This window comes from Bombyx mori, chromosome 22 (genome assembly GCF_030269925.1).
Source record: "Bombyx mori chromosome 22, ASM3026992v2".
Taxonomy (NCBI): Eukaryota; Metazoa; Arthropoda; class Insecta; order Lepidoptera; family Bombycidae; genus Bombyx; species Bombyx mori.
In genome coordinates this window covers 9,449,712-9,465,283 of record NC_085128.1, presented here as the reverse complement: position 1 = coordinate 9,465,283, position 15,572 = coordinate 9,449,712, and the positions used below count along the sequence as shown (strand labels likewise).

The window sequence follows — 15,572 nt, the reverse complement described above, 5'->3', positions numbered from 1 at the left end:
GGACATTGTAAGAGACAATTATGTGAAGAACGTAGACTTTTCTCATGGCTTGCGTTCAAGTATCTAAAATGGGATTTTTTTTATTTTTTTTATTTTTTTTTATTGCTTAGATGGATGGACGATCTCACAGCCCACCTGATGTTAAGTGGTTACTGGAGCCCATAGACATCTACAACGTAAATGCGCCACCCACCTCGAGATATAAGTTCTAAGGTCTCAGTATAGTTACAACGGCTACCCCACCCTTCGAACCGAAACGCATTACTGCTTCACGGCGGAAATAGGCGGGGTGGTGGTACCTACCCGCGCGGACTCCCAAGAGGTCCTACCACCAGTGATTACGCAAATTATAATTTTGCGGGTTTGATTTTTATTACACGATGTTATTCCTTCACCGTGGAAGTCAATCGTGAACATTTGTTGAGTACGTATTTTATTAGAAAAATTGGTACCCGCCTGCGGGATTCGAACACTGGTGCATCGCTTCATACGAATGCACCGGACGTCTTATCCTTTAGGCCACGACGAATTCATTTTAAGTAAGAGGGTGAGGAGGCAGAGTCCAAAAGAAAAAACAAGGTAGTCAGCGCTCTCTCCTCTCTACGCTGACGGATCGGTAACCATTTCAGACGAGTTCGATGCGCGGACACATGGTCATAATTTCTAAGATTGAAAACGAATCGAATGCAATTATTGAGAAGGCGGTCTAGTTTGTTGAGGAGATCTGCATCCAGGTCATATTAGCACACATCACCGCAGTCGACCATAGGGAAAATTAAAGTCTGCACAAGCATGGCCTTTACATTCTATGGTAGCATATTTTTTAGCCGATAGAGAGATCGCAAGGTCCTGATAACTTTTTGACTAATGGATGTTATTTGCGCTCTCCAACCAAGTGTAGTGTCAATGTGTAATCCAAGATTTTTGACGTTTCGGCTAAAAGGGATGATTATGTCATTGAAAACAACAGGCGGCAACTTAAAATTACTGATCTTACTCATATTTCGATGGCTACCAAAAATTATCGCCTGGCATTTGGTATAATACGCCTCCTGAATTTTCAGCGCAATAGCAAAAGGGTTCTTCTTTGAACCTGCAAATAATATTTGTCCTCAATGGGTTGAATTGGATAAATTTCAATTCATCTCGTTCGAAGACCTGCCAAAGGGAGCTTCTCCATTTCAACCCTAAGTTTAGATAGACCTAGAGGCAAAATTGTACATTTGTATTTCCTTAAAAAACTTTCCAACATTATTCCGCGCTGTTTAACAACCGCTTGAGGGTTCAGCGTTCGCACTGGTCTGGTCTAAATACTTAAAGCGACAAAACACTTTTTTTTAAACATTTTTACCACTATTTCTTAAATGAACACAGCATTTCAAACATCATTTTTTAAAATGATGTTTGAAATGTTTATCTATAAATTTATTTCAGTAGTGTATAAATTTAAGGTAGATACGCGTTGATCGTATTTCACGGCATGCATAATGATTTGATCCACTTCAATTGCAGGACCGTTCACATTGTAAGACTCATGTCTAAATAGTTTTAAAAAATAATACGGGGTATACTTTTTAGTCTACCCTCGATATTGGTAAAGAGGCACTGTATAGAAATGCTAGAATGCTTGGTTTGTTAGATAAGTAACATTATTATTTGTTAGATAATGTTACGGTTCTTTTCGCACAATTTTCTGGTTTAGCCGCACGCACCTCAGGCGGTTTCGCGAGAATACAAATTCATACATTGCAACTGATTAACAAAAAAACACACATACCAGAAAAATACGGTGACAGGAAATTTCCCTTCGTTTGAATATTAAAATATGCAAAAAAAGAGCTACCACATATAGGTTAAGGAAAGGAGTATTATAATTGCACTCCATGGACGGCGAATCAGTTACCGTGTTCACTGGAAGTGTACATGACAATCTTCAGAAGAAGCAAAGTGGTCAGCCAGCCGTTTTATACAGAGAAAAACGTTTTTTGTCTAGGATTATAATTTTTTCTCGTAAGGAAACAGTTGTAGATAAAGTATTCAAAGTTCGAATTGTTTTGAAATAACTGGTAGTAATTTTAGAATTGTAGGAAACTATATGTTTGGTATTTCATAAATATTATACTCATAGTATGAAATAAGTAAAAATCTTGGTCTTATTAAATATACTGCACTTTAGAACGTAGGAGGAGCTTATTTATGTTGTTTAAATCGTTGACGCACTTCGAGAAATCAAATATTCAAATATGGATAAAGTTACGGTGCGGTCCGGAATAATCTTTTGTTCAAATACATAATTCCCAATGGACGGTGTATTTTTTGTAAGTCTATTCTTTGGCTCAGTGATTCGATGCAATCCGCACACATCGCTTAATGCTTCAGTTTAGGAAACATGTTTGTTAGATTAACAGTTAAAAATAATATTCCCTACCGGGCGAGGAAATGTGTTTACAGAAGAGCGTCTGAAAATTTTGTGGGTAGTGAACATGCCAGTAAGGTCAATGAACAGGGAGATAATCTCATGAATTTCGAAGATATACCGGGACCTCGAAGCTATCCCATTATTGGTACGCTTCATAAATACCTACCTTTAATTGGTAAGTAAATTAATTTATTAAAGCTTAAACGAAATTTTGAATATAGGCAAGTATTTGAGTTTGAATGATGTACTGTACGTTGTTTTGATTTATTTCGTAAATCGTACGTGCGAACGGTCTCGTGGCCCATCTGGAGTTAGGTGTTTACCTAAAATTGTAGATATTACAGCTGATCCCACACTTCAAAACGGGGCGCATGATTACTTGGTAGCAAGTTTGTGGATTGTAGGCAACAGCAGGGTTGTGTTATCTATCCGTGCGAACCGACAACACGTCTAGTAAATAAGCGGATTTAAAAAAAATGCGGTATTCTTTTAAACTGGTGGTAGGACCTCTTGTGAGTCCGCGCGGGTGGGTACCACCACTCTGCCTATTTCTACCGTGAAGGAGTAATGCGTTTCGGTTTGAAGGGTGGGGCAGCCGTTGTAACTATACTTGAGACCTTAGAACTTATATCTCAAGGTGGGTGGTGCATTTACGTTGTGGATGTCTATGGGCTCCAGTAACCACTTAACACCAGGTGGGCTGTGAGCTCGTCCACCCATATAAGCAATAAAAATAATTAAAAACTACACGTTACTATTCCATTACCGTAAAATTCGTTCGCGAACCCATGTTGAATGCGTTTAACATTAAAAAAAGTTACGGCCTGCGGAATCGAATATGTACTGGCGTAGTGGCATCGCAAAATAAAAAAAAATTTAATGTTTTGGATCTAATAATTATTATCACATAAACTAAAATGAAGGGTTTCACACACAATAATGGATACATTATAAAAATGAAAACAGTGCATTTCTTAATCCCCTTTTTGTACTGCTTGGTGATTTGTGATAACTGTTGTTATATCTGATCTCTTTGACTTTGACCAATATATGATGTAGGCACATATTCGTAAGTGTGTCGCAGTTACTCAATTTACGTATATCATCAATTTTGATTCAGCTACTTTTGTGGCAATTACTGTATTTGGCTATTATGTAGATACCTAAAAATTACGCTGTGTTCTGTTTCGCTTAGGTTTTTTGTATTTGGATGATCCATTTGCCATCACATATCCAAATCATACATGTAATTACCAATTACCAATTAATAAATTAATAAAAAGCAGTTTATTTTCTGGTCCTAGATCTAAATTAATTACAGTGCATTATTAGAAGGAATACACCTTGTATGAAGATCTCCATTTCTGGGGTCATTGTGGTTCCGAAATATTTTTGGTATCATCTTCCAAACGTGTCAAGGGTATGCCTTTGTAGGGCTTGTCTGATCGTCCTTTCCAGGTAGTAACATAGTTTTTCTTGCATCTGAGGTCACTAGCCACAGCCAAGCCGCTTCTATTGGTGGTAGGACCTCTTGTGAGTCCGCACGGGTAGGTACCACCACCCAGCCTAATTCTGCTGTGAAGCAGTAATGCGTTTCGGTTGGAAGTTTGTAGGCAGCGGCTTGGCTCTGCCCCTGGCATTGCTGAAGTCCATGGGCGACGGTAACCACTCACCATCAGGTGGGCCGTATGCTCGTCTGCCTACAAGGGCAATAAAAAAAAAAAAAAAAAAAAAAAAAAAAAGAATGGTGGAGCAGCCGTTGTAACTATTCTTTTTTTTTTTTTTTTTTTTTTTTTTTTTTTTTTATTGCCCTTGTATGCAGACGAGCATACGGCCCACCTGATGGTGAGTGGTTACCGTTGCCCATGGACTTCAGCAATGCCAGGGGCAGAGCCAAGCCGCTGCCTACCGCTTAATATTCTCCACAAGCCTCGTTTGAAGAAGGACATGTCATAGCGCTCGGGAAACACCGTGGAGGGGAGCTCATTCCATAGCCGGATGGTACGTGGCAAAAAAGATCTCTGGAAACGCACTGTGGATGATCGCAGTGGCTCCAGGTAGTACGGATGAACTCTACTCCGATGGCGGGCGGTGCGGTGGTAAAAACGAGATGCCGGTATCATCTCGAACAATTCCTCAGAGCACTCTGAGACCTTATATCTCAGATCTCATGGTGGGTGAAAAAAAAAACTTCTATCCAGCTCAACAAATCACTTACGTCTAGAACACTTTTGTCTAGTTCTATTACTATCTCTTTTTTTGGTACAGTTGATTATAAAACTCTCTTTTTTCTAGGCTAGTTGGCTAATGGCGTATTCCAGTATTACATTGATTTGTTTTGGGAACGGGATTCACATTTTATTACTCCTCTTCACGATGGAAAACTTGGGCAAATAGTGTCTAGTTTAATGCTAGTCAAGTTCTTAATCTCCTTTAGTAGTTTTCTCATTGATTCTGTCACTACATTTTGTGTATTTAGAGAGTATCCTGTATAACTTCGTATGAAATAGTATCGAAGGTTTTCTGTTAGTCCATGAATGTGATATAAAGTGGTGTCTATTGTTCTTATTATTGTTCAATTACGAGCTTTAGCTTTACCGTATACCTATGTGCAATACCGTCTTTACCATAAGGGCACACGGGGCCCGTGCCCAGGGCCCCCATTCTCAGAGGGCCCCGAAAGACCGACAATTTCTCTCACACGTTTATTCTCAAAACATTTTTGTTGGGCAAATTACACTTTTTTCACAAATCAGTAATCAGAAGGTATTTACAAGGCATATACTATGTCTATAATAGAAGATTTTGCTCAACAGAAATCCCGAAAGAAACCATTATCGAAATAGTAACCAAAAAACCAACAGCATTCTAATATCATTAATGACATATTACATTCTATTTGATCTATAATAAATGGTCATACTCAGTAAAAAAAATGTTATTATAATTCGCTTTTTTTACTTTCCAAAAAAAAGGGCTTCAAATTCTTGTGTGCCCAAGAGCCCCATCCTAGTTTAAGACGTCACTGCCTATGTGTGTGTAGATGGTTTCATAGGCCTGTTTTTGCTCATAAAATTATGACCACTTTTTTGGAGAATCAGAGAATATTGAACGGAATATTTAACTCAAACTGTTTTGTTGTCTACTTGATCTTTTTTAATTGATTTTAATTATTGCTTTAAAACGTCACCTTATAATATCTTCACTTATTTTCCTGATAATTTTATGACTTTATATATTTGATGAATAGTACCTTTTTTTTCAGGTGACTATGACGCCGAAGCTTTAGATAAGAATGCAATATTGAATTGGCGACGTTATGGTAGCTTAGTTAGAGAAAAACCGATTGTCAATTTAGTCCATGTTTATGATCCGGATGACATTGAGGCGGTGTTCCGACAAGACCACCGCTATCCAGCGAGGCGCAGTCATACCGCTATGAACTACTACAGAACCAACAAACCGAATGTGTACAACACTGGAGGACTTCTTGCGACGTAATGAGAATTTTATAAAGAACTAGCTGACCCGGCAGACTTCGTAGTGCCTCGATCGATAAATAAAAGACCCTAAACTTTTGTATAAAATACACTTAAAACAAACAAAAGGAATCCGTCCGCAATTTCATATTTATCTACCTTTTAAACCTTCCCTGGACTTCCACAAATAAGTCAAGACCAAACTTAGCCAAATCGGTCCAGCCGTTCTCGAGTTTTAGCGAGACTAACGAACAGCAATTCATTTTTATATATATAGATTATATTGCTTTCTTCGTAGGGCAAATGATAGTGACCATAAAGTTGTCACACCCCATTGGTTTTTTCTGACATTTTATCTATACTTCTATAATTAATATTATAAAAAGGAAAGATTTGTTTGTTTGTCTTGAATAGGCTCCGAAACTACTGAACCGATTTGAAAAATTCTTTCACTGTTTGGAAGCTACACTATTCTCGAGTGACATAGGCAATAATCTTTTTTGAAAAAAATTAGGGATCCCTACTAAAACTCCAATAATGTGTAGCCCCTAGTGTTTTTATATTCACACTATTGTGTCGTGCCAGTTTTTGGCAACCATAACACAAGAGAAAAACTTGACATAGAGCCGTTGCATGCAACGTTTATTAATTTGTTAATCTCGTATAGATAATAGTTACAATTTTACAAAATAGTGTGGTAAAATTAATCATCGACCCGTTTTTATTACTGTTGATAACATTCAATATATTCGAAACGTTACAGTATAATAAATATATTGAGAAATGGTATTGAGGATGCAGCGAAACAGAAAGAACATTCTCGAGAAGATTCTGCGTAGGTTAACGTAAAATAAATACGTGTTTAATACGAAGCAGAATCATCTTTTATATGGAGACAAAAACAGGAAGGTTCTCTGTAAGCGGATTGTCTTAATGTTGTTATTCGGAACATTGTCAGGCTTAACTTGAAGAAGTCTTTAGCGCGATTTTAGTCTTTGTCATAAAACTACCACTACCTAAAATATCTATTAATTTGTGCAATTACGGCTGGTAGCTCGTATTCAGAATTCAGAACCATAAAAAGGTCTTGCACTCTGAATTTAAGGCCAAAAAACAGCGGTTTCTATGGCAGAAATAAGACTGACCTCAATTCACTTTAATCTATAGTAAACGATTAGGCACGATAGTGTTTGTTTGCACAACAATTTAAAGAAAGATAAGACCATGTTTTGACAAACGCGTATCATTTAGATTGTTAATAAAACTGTGAGTTTTGAGATCTGCATCGGCATATATGCATTTTGAGAAGATCCGGTATTGTTTATTATGTTATATTGCTGATCGCAATGTTTCATAAGATCAAAATCGGACGTGAACGCCTTAAGTTATTTACCTTTTGTCTCATTCAAAGATTTTAGAATATGATAATTCATTCTCAATTCCAAATACCGGGCTGGCACATTTGTTTTTATAACGAACGGATCCTCTTGTGTAAAGTGGGTGCCCCAGACTTCTTAAAAGATCTATTAATTTGCAGATCAAAAGTATAGAACTTAAAAATCTTAAAAATTGAGACAATATCAAATAGTATTTTAACCGTCACGATATTTTAGCAACGGACCCGATTGGTGGAGACTCAGAAGCATATTTCAAAAGAATTTCACGAGTCCACAAAGTGTTAAAACTCACGTCTCTGACACCGATAATATCGCAAAAGAATTCGTTGAGTGGATCAAAAGAGACAAGGTGTCATCTAAAAATGATTTTTTGACGTTTCTAAATCGCCTTAACTTAGAAAGTGAGTTCGAATGAATGTCTATATATTATAAATTGTTTGAACAAAAAAATAAATATATTCAAATGTTTTTTTTTCAGTCATAGGTGTAGTAGCTTTTAACGAACGTTTCAATAGTTTCGCTTTGAGCGAGCAAGATCCCGAGAGTCGCAGCAGCAAAACGATAGCGGCAGCATTCGGATCAAATTCTGGGGTCATGAAGCTTGATAAAGGATTTCTCTGGAAAATGTTTAGTACTCCACTATACAAGAAACTCGTGAATTCTCAAATCTATTTAGAAAAGTACGTGTCTTAAATAATTAACATAATCAGTGTTCGCCGAATAATTAATATAATCGCTAGATTAGAAGATTCAAATTCATTTCATTGTAATATCTACATATATTATATATTTTCTCTTTTGTTTTCGAAATTTAAAAAAGGCAGTTTGTTTTTATTGTACCTATTTTTTTGAGGACTCTTTATTAATCTAATAGGTACCGTTTAGCACCAATGAGACGCAAGTGACACCTTTTAAGTTGAAATTAGGCTGTAGAGCGTAAAAATAGTTATAAATAGATATGTATTGCACCCAAAAAACTTCATCCATTTTCGGCCGTTGGGTGAAATATTAAATATATGTATAAGTAGAGAAAAAATTGTATTGAAATTTTTGTCACTTTTGAAAAAATAAATAAGCCTATTACAAAAAAACAAATCATGACCAAATTAAGGCTTGTTCGTTGCAACTAAATAAAAAACCCCTTAAGAAACATTACAAAATCTTTAAATACAGAATAATCAATTTATTTACATTACAGAATTTCCACAGATATATTGATTAGAAAGATTAATCTCTTCGAATCCGATGATAGTAAAAACGATAAATCTTTGTTAAAAACATTTCTTCAACAACCCCAGCTGGATCACAAGGATATCATGGGAATGATGGTTGATATTCTAATGGCTGCAATCGATACAGTGAGTGTATGAAATTTTTGGAACGAAGTTCCTTACGGCAGGCTTGGAGGGGATAGGGATTTTGCTGCGCGACCAAACTGAAAAAAATGTGATAGTAAAACCGTAAGAAAAAATCCGTGGAAAAAAGTGCGTGGAATAAAACCGTTAAATGAGACGCGCGCAGGCGCGACAGTCGCATACACAAGCGAGTAGTGTATAATACCTTTCTCTTTCTCCCTCTTTCTTTTCGTTCTCTCATCCATTCTCTTTCTATTTTACGTAATTTATGATTTTCTTAAAATACTGAATTTCCTAAATATTTTCCTATACTTAAATAAACACTAATCAGCAAAATTTAAGAGAAAAATCAAGAAAACCTACATAAAATTGAGCACGATTTTTTTTTTGCAAATTGTGTCGATTCTACATTAGCCGAAGGAACTTCGTTCCTACCTGGTGTCCCACGACACCACATCTTATGTTTTTTTAGCATTTAATGCATAGAGGGAGTGAAACCTTTTGTTACTTAAGTCATGTCATGTTACAGACAGCCTACACGACAAGCTTCGTATTGTACCATATAGCCCGTAATAAGAGATGCCAGGACGAAATGTTTGAAGAGCTACATACATTATTACCAAAGAAAGATGATGAGATAACCGCTGACGTTCTTTCTAAAGCTTCATACGTGAGAAGCAGTATTAAAGAGAGTTTGAGACTTAATCCGGTATCGATTGGAATAGGTAGATGGCTGCAGAAGGATATAGTTTTAAAAGGATATTCCATTCCTAAGGGAGTATGTATTAACTTTTTCTATGTATATTTATCTCATTTCATTCTCCTTCATTGACCGACCAAAATCCTTTGATAATTCTTCGGCTTAGGCTAGACGACCGCTATAATTGATATTACTATTTTTCGGTTCTAGATTTGTTTTTGTATTAATTCCTTGTGGTATCATTTTGACGGCTCAAACTGATTTAAAGAAAACTGATGTCCACTGTTGCCAATGGTATACGTTCATGCAGGATAGTATTTTTTTTCCTACCTATTCTAGTAACCTCGAGGGGCTATTCTAGATTCATCGAGTTAGTAGGTGAGCTCACGGGCCTCAAACTGGGAGTGTTGCTAATACTGGCCCTAGCAAGAGCAGTGCTTCGCAAAACCACCGGATCGGAAACGCGACCCACCGAGAAGATCCGGCGAGAAATTCAGTGGGCTAACGGGATAGTGAGAACTTACTCACTCATTACTTAATAGCAATGTCAATAGCACAGTCGAGTTGTTCCGAACTAATATGAAATTTCAAATCTAATTTGGAGACGACCTTATTATGACGCTGAGTGTACACGGAGAAGAGGCGTCCATTTTAGAGCCGTATGATACGGGCACAGATTATCTTCTGGGATGTACCATGGATGTACGGGGCGAGCGATTCTAAGTAGTACTAGTGATAGTAGGTGACCTTTACACCTGACGACAGAACCAGGCGCAGATATGACAGAAGCGTCTCTCTTTCCGGAGATTCCGTATATAAACTGTGTTTTATTAAAACTGACTCGTCATGATTAATGCGATTAGTGTCGTCATTGTTTTAAATTACTGTTATTACCAATTATTTATGATATTACTGGTGGTAGGGCGCCTTATGAGCACGCGTCGTCGGGTACCAACGCCCTGCCTATTTCTGCTGTGAAGCAGTAATGCTTTCGGCTCGAAGGGTGGAGCAGTCGTTGTACTGTAAAAACCAAAACATGAAACTAATATCTCAAGATGGGCGGCGGCTTTGTTGTGGTTGATATAATATGTATATTGGATCCGGTAATCACTTAATATGTGAGCCCGTCCACCCATCTTAGTCACAAAAATGTCACTTAAATTGTCCACAGACTGTTATAGTGACGCAGAACATGACGTCATCAAGGTTGCCGCAGTTTATACGGGACCCCTTAACCTTCAAGCCTGAACGTTGGATGCGTGGTTCACCGCAATACGAGACCATTCATCCGTTTCTGAGCTTGCCTTTTGGTCACGGGCCCCGTTCGTGTATTGCAAGAAGACTGGCCGAGCAAAATATTTGCATTATCTTAATGAGGGTAAGGGTATTGATCTATTTTAAGACACATTTTTTAGTTAAAACTGTTTTTTTTTGTTAGTCAACCTCTAACCTTTACATTCGTTTTATTGAAGCGTAAGCTGTTCTTGAATTATTAGGTGTACTACATTTCAAGTTATCACAAGTCAAGAGTCAGAATTTTTGTATTGAGTTATTAAAAGATATGGATAAGAATATTTTGGAACATCAGTCTTCGTTTTTTCATATATTGTTAATTCGAAGTAGAAGTAGTATTTTGGAAGTTTTTGTATGAAACAACTCGGTGAAAACGAATGTGATATTATGTCTTAAATATTCTTGTAATTCTCTAGTTAATTCGTGAGTTTGAAATCCAATGGGCCGGCGAGGAGCTTGGAGTGAAGACACTGCTTATAAATAAACCAAACAAACCTGTATCACTAAACTTTATTCCAAGAAGTAGTTAACGTTAATTATTAGGAAGTTTTATTATTTTATTACGTTCAACAATGTATAATAAATATCGAAAAGAGAAAATTGTTGTTAACATTTTTTTTATATTGTTTATTTTATTTTAAAGCACTAACTGATTGTCGATGCTTGTAAGATTGCATATTTAGTCTTAAAAGACATCGTTTCGCTGTTTTTATTGTTTTTGGCCAAAGCATCAATTACTCTGATTTGAAGTCGAAGTCACAATTTCATTGCAATAGTGTCTGTACATTAAAAATAAAACATTTTTTTGTATTTTATTATTATTTATTAAACACGTTTTGTTAAATAAAAATAAAATATACAATAATAATATTAGCAAGTATTATTACAAGTCCTGTAAAGGTTTAAAGGTGAACTATAAGTACAAAAATCTTCAGAACTTAATAGAGAAGAAAATTTGCAAATGATTTTAAAATAAATTAATTCCCCAGTAGTCAAAGCAACAAGTTGCCATTTTATTGAAAAATAAAAATGATGATGATGATGCTTAGATGCCTGATATTTTATAATGACAAATTATTCGCCTTGACTCAAAACATCCACCTTCTATTATTAAAATGCATTACTGCATAAGTTAATGACGTACTTTAATTTATTATTAGTTATATGCTACTTATGTATGACTGATCAAAACACATTTTTATATTTGTTGGAAAATGAACGGTACCAAAAGATAGGCCCAAATACGATTGACCATTTTAAGCACCCACACAAATTGTAGATGACCATTTTCATATATTTTAATGAGTTCACTGACTCTGATACTACAAACTCTAATTTTCTTCATAAAATATCGTGAACATTTCGTATTTTTAGTTTTAACGGTAAACGAGTATTTCTAACCGCGTAAGAAAATGTCAAAGAACAGTATGTAATAATAATTTATTATTGTTTAATATTTTTTCTTCTAGGTGTTTTCCCATACGATGGCACTTAAATTAAATATATTTATATTTTGGTTTTCTAACGGTGATAAATTCGATTGTTTATTTGTTCGGATAAGAAATATTATAGATCTTCTTCATTGTACCCTCACTGCCAAGGATCGCGACCACATGTGGTACTTTCCTCCATAATGTTCGGTCATGGGTGGCATGGATCGCATTGTATAAGCTATCACCAACCACTTTCTTAATCAGATCTCACCATCTGGCTGGTGTTCTGTCCATGGCGCGGCCTTGCCTTCTATGCGATCCAAAATTATGAGATTCTCTGATTCATGTCTGGGAGACCGCATGATGTGTCCGAAGAAGCTCATAACATAACATATCATTTTATAGATAACGTTCTGTAATCTATGGTAATTATACACATTCAAATTAAGTAGTAATTGGCTAAGAAATTTTCGTTTCGTTCGATAAATCTAATAGTTTTGCCTTCACTAATTTCGTTTTTTTTTTGAACCTAGCAATACTGATCATTAAATAAATTAGGTAACTTTATTCACACTGACGCATGCACACGTTTTTTTTTTTTTTTCTATTTTTTAGCAATCGGTCGTGGATCGTAAGGAGTTGCGTCGTGTCCGACATATCTATTGTTTTTTCTTATCTGAAAACCGTCCCCGGGAGCGGTATTGTAATAAATAACTCGTCGAATACCAAAAGGATCTACATAACCGAAGCTGCCTATTCTATCGTTAACATCTCCCGTGTTTTCCTCGTGGTACTGCTTTGGAAGATAATATCTGAAACCGTTTCTTCTGAACGGCGCACCATCGTATGTTGAGAATTGTGGAGTATAGCCGTCTCCTATTTCGGCGGTTGGTCGCTGCCGCCGCAACCAATCATCGGCATGTCTATACGAATTAGGATTAAATACGTCATATCTTTGACTGTCGCTCGCATAATACCCGTCGTCAAGTGAATTGGTATTCGGGGGCTCGTAGGCATAAGGATTTGGTGTTGTAGCGTCTCTGTCGGTCACTGATGTTACAGTAGGTCTGTAATCATAAGCTGTAGAAGAATCAATAGAGTTTGGTGATACAAATACTCGTGGAGTTGAGCTCGGATGGGAAAATGTAGGTGGGGCTGGTGTAATTGTGACATCTGAGGAGGAGAAGTGCGGTGGTTCTATAGTGGAAGAAGGTAGTGGTGAATGTGTCGTAGATGTGAATCGAGGTGGCCCTCGATTACGTTGTACGGCGGGCGCTCGTGTCACTCCATATCCCGAGTCTGTGGGCGCGGTTTTCGCTATATTCAAGGACTCCTGAAAATATTAAATTTGAGGCATTAAAATCATCAAAACAGTACCGAGAATCGTATCCATATTAAGGTATATGTATTATATTTGACTATTTCAACAACTTATTAGGTTCCATCCGTTTCACTATTGAAATTTATAGAGATTACTAGCGACCCGCCCTCGCTTCGCTTCGGAAACATTAAAACACACATGAAACCAAAAAATTTTTATTAAATTTTTTTTTTTTAAAAGTAGCCTATGTTCATCAGGGACAATGTCGGCTTCTAATGGAAAAATAATTTTTCAAATCGGTCCAGTAGTTTCGGAGCCTATTCGAAACAAACAAACAAACAAATCTTTCCTCTTTATAATATTAGTATAGATATAGATTAGATAGATTATACTTAATAAACAGATTATTAATATAGTTTGAGTACATCAAATCATTTGCTTCGTTCTGAGTCTATTGACCTTACCATAAAATAGATCATTAAATGATCGACGTTATTTTTATTTTTTTATTGCCCTTGTAGGTAGGCGAGCATACGGCCCACCTAATGGTGAGTGGTTACCGTCGCCCATGGGCTTTAGCAATGCCAGGGGCAGAGCCAAGCCGCTGCCTACCGTTAAGTATTATCCACAAAACTCGTTTAAGGAAGGATATCTCATAGCGCTTGGGAAACACCGTGGAGGAGAGCTCAGTCCAAAGCCGGATGGTACATGGCAAAAAAGATCTTTTTTTTTTTTTTTGTTGCTTAGATGGGTGGACTAGCTCACAGCCCACCTGATATTAAGTGGTTACTGGAGCCCATAGACATCTACAACGTAAATGCGCCACCCACCTTGAGATATAAGTTGTAAGGTCTCAGTATAGTTACAACGGCTACCCCACCCTTCGAACCGAAACGCATTACTGCTTCACGGCAGAAATAGGCAGGGCGGTGGTACCTACCCGCGCGGACTCACAACAGGTCCTACCACCAGTAATTACGCAAATTATAATTTTGCGGGTTTCACTATTATTACACGATGTTATTCCTTCACCGTGGAAGTCAATCGTGAACATTTGTTGAGTACGTATTTCATTAGAAAAATTGGTACCCGCCTGCGGGATTCGAACACCGGTGCATCGCTTCAACACGAGTGCACCGAACGTCTTATGTTTTAGGCCACGACGACATCTCTGGAAACGCACTGTGGATGAACGCAGTGGCTTCAGGTAGTATGGATGAACACTACTCGGGTGGCGGGCGGTGCAATGTTAAAAACCAGATGATGGTATCATCATCTCAAACAATTCCTCAGAGCACTAATATCCAAAACGTATAATGATAGCTTTATTCTGCGGATTGATTAATACATACACTTATCGGTCGGTTTTGTCCAACATATACAGTTTTGGATTTGTATATTCTATAACCCTGGTCGTCAGCTATGTAATCTTGTAAGCGTAGAAATCCATCTGCGCCAACCCAGCCCGTTGTGCCTGTAACCATTCTCTAAGTAAATTTGTACTATTCGTAAATTAATTTTCTTATTCTGTTATTATTATATTTTTTTTATTGCTTAGACGGGTGGACGAGCTCACAGCCCATCTGATGTTAAGTTGTTACTGGAGCCCATAGACATCCACGACGTAAATGCGCCACCCACCTTAAGATATAAGTTTTAAGGTCTCAAGTATAGTTACAACGGCTGCCCCACCCTTCAAACCGAAACGCATTACTGCTTCACGGTAAAAATAGGCAGGGCGGTGGTACCTACCCGGGCGGACTCACAAGAGGTCCTACCACCAGTATGCCGAATTATTCCGAAAAGTCATAAAAAAATATTATATTACAAAAAAAACAAACAATATTATTTAGGTGTTACTTTTAAAAATGATATCAAAATTGTTGAATTTGTTCCTCATGCATATAAACTAAGGGGGCTTAATTCATACTTGGTTTAATTAAAAAGAAACATTCTCGCTTAAGACCGGGTAAGGCCTTGTTGAAAGTACACTGACTGATTATTCCCGCATTTTTTTATTATTTTTGTTATATTAGTTTTGACGTTTTGAATACTTAACAAGTTTTTGGACAAGTGACTATCGACTATTGAATGTTGTGCTAAATTTTACTCACAACAATTATGTCTACAATGGTTTTAGAGAAACTGAAGAGATGTTAATTCTTTTCCAAAAAA

The 15,572-nt window shown here is 36.9% G+C and overlaps 2 protein-coding genes across 3 annotated transcripts in view; one reads left to right on the top strand and one right to left on the bottom strand.

Annotated features, from left to right (window-relative positions):
* Positions 1-2,361: 2,361 nt before the first annotated feature.
* Cyp302a1 (cytochrome P450 302A1) lies at positions 2,362-11,511 on the top strand (the record flags this gene model as incomplete). Its single annotated transcript, NM_001043488.1, is given in 8 exon segments — positions 2,362-2,594; positions 5,685-5,916; positions 7,512-7,696; positions 7,774-7,975; positions 8,494-8,653; positions 9,180-9,428; positions 10,522-10,728; positions 11,060-11,511. Coding segments are annotated over 8 exon segments (1,554 nt in total). The 3' UTR covers positions 11,174-11,511.
* LOC101738360 (uncharacterized) overlaps positions 11,444-15,572 on the bottom strand; it is a 41,697-nt gene continuing 37,568 nt past the window's right edge. For both annotated transcript variants that reach the window (XM_038019105.2, XM_062674960.1), the window contains exons 4-5: positions 14,750-14,871; positions 11,444-13,409 (exon numbers count right to left, since the gene is read on the bottom strand). In XM_038019105.2, coding sequence (XP_037875033.1) covers positions 12,681-13,409; positions 14,750-14,871 — 851 coding nt within the window. In that variant the 3' untranslated portion in view covers positions 11,444-12,680. The remainder of the gene's footprint in view (positions 13,410-14,749; positions 14,872-15,572) is intronic.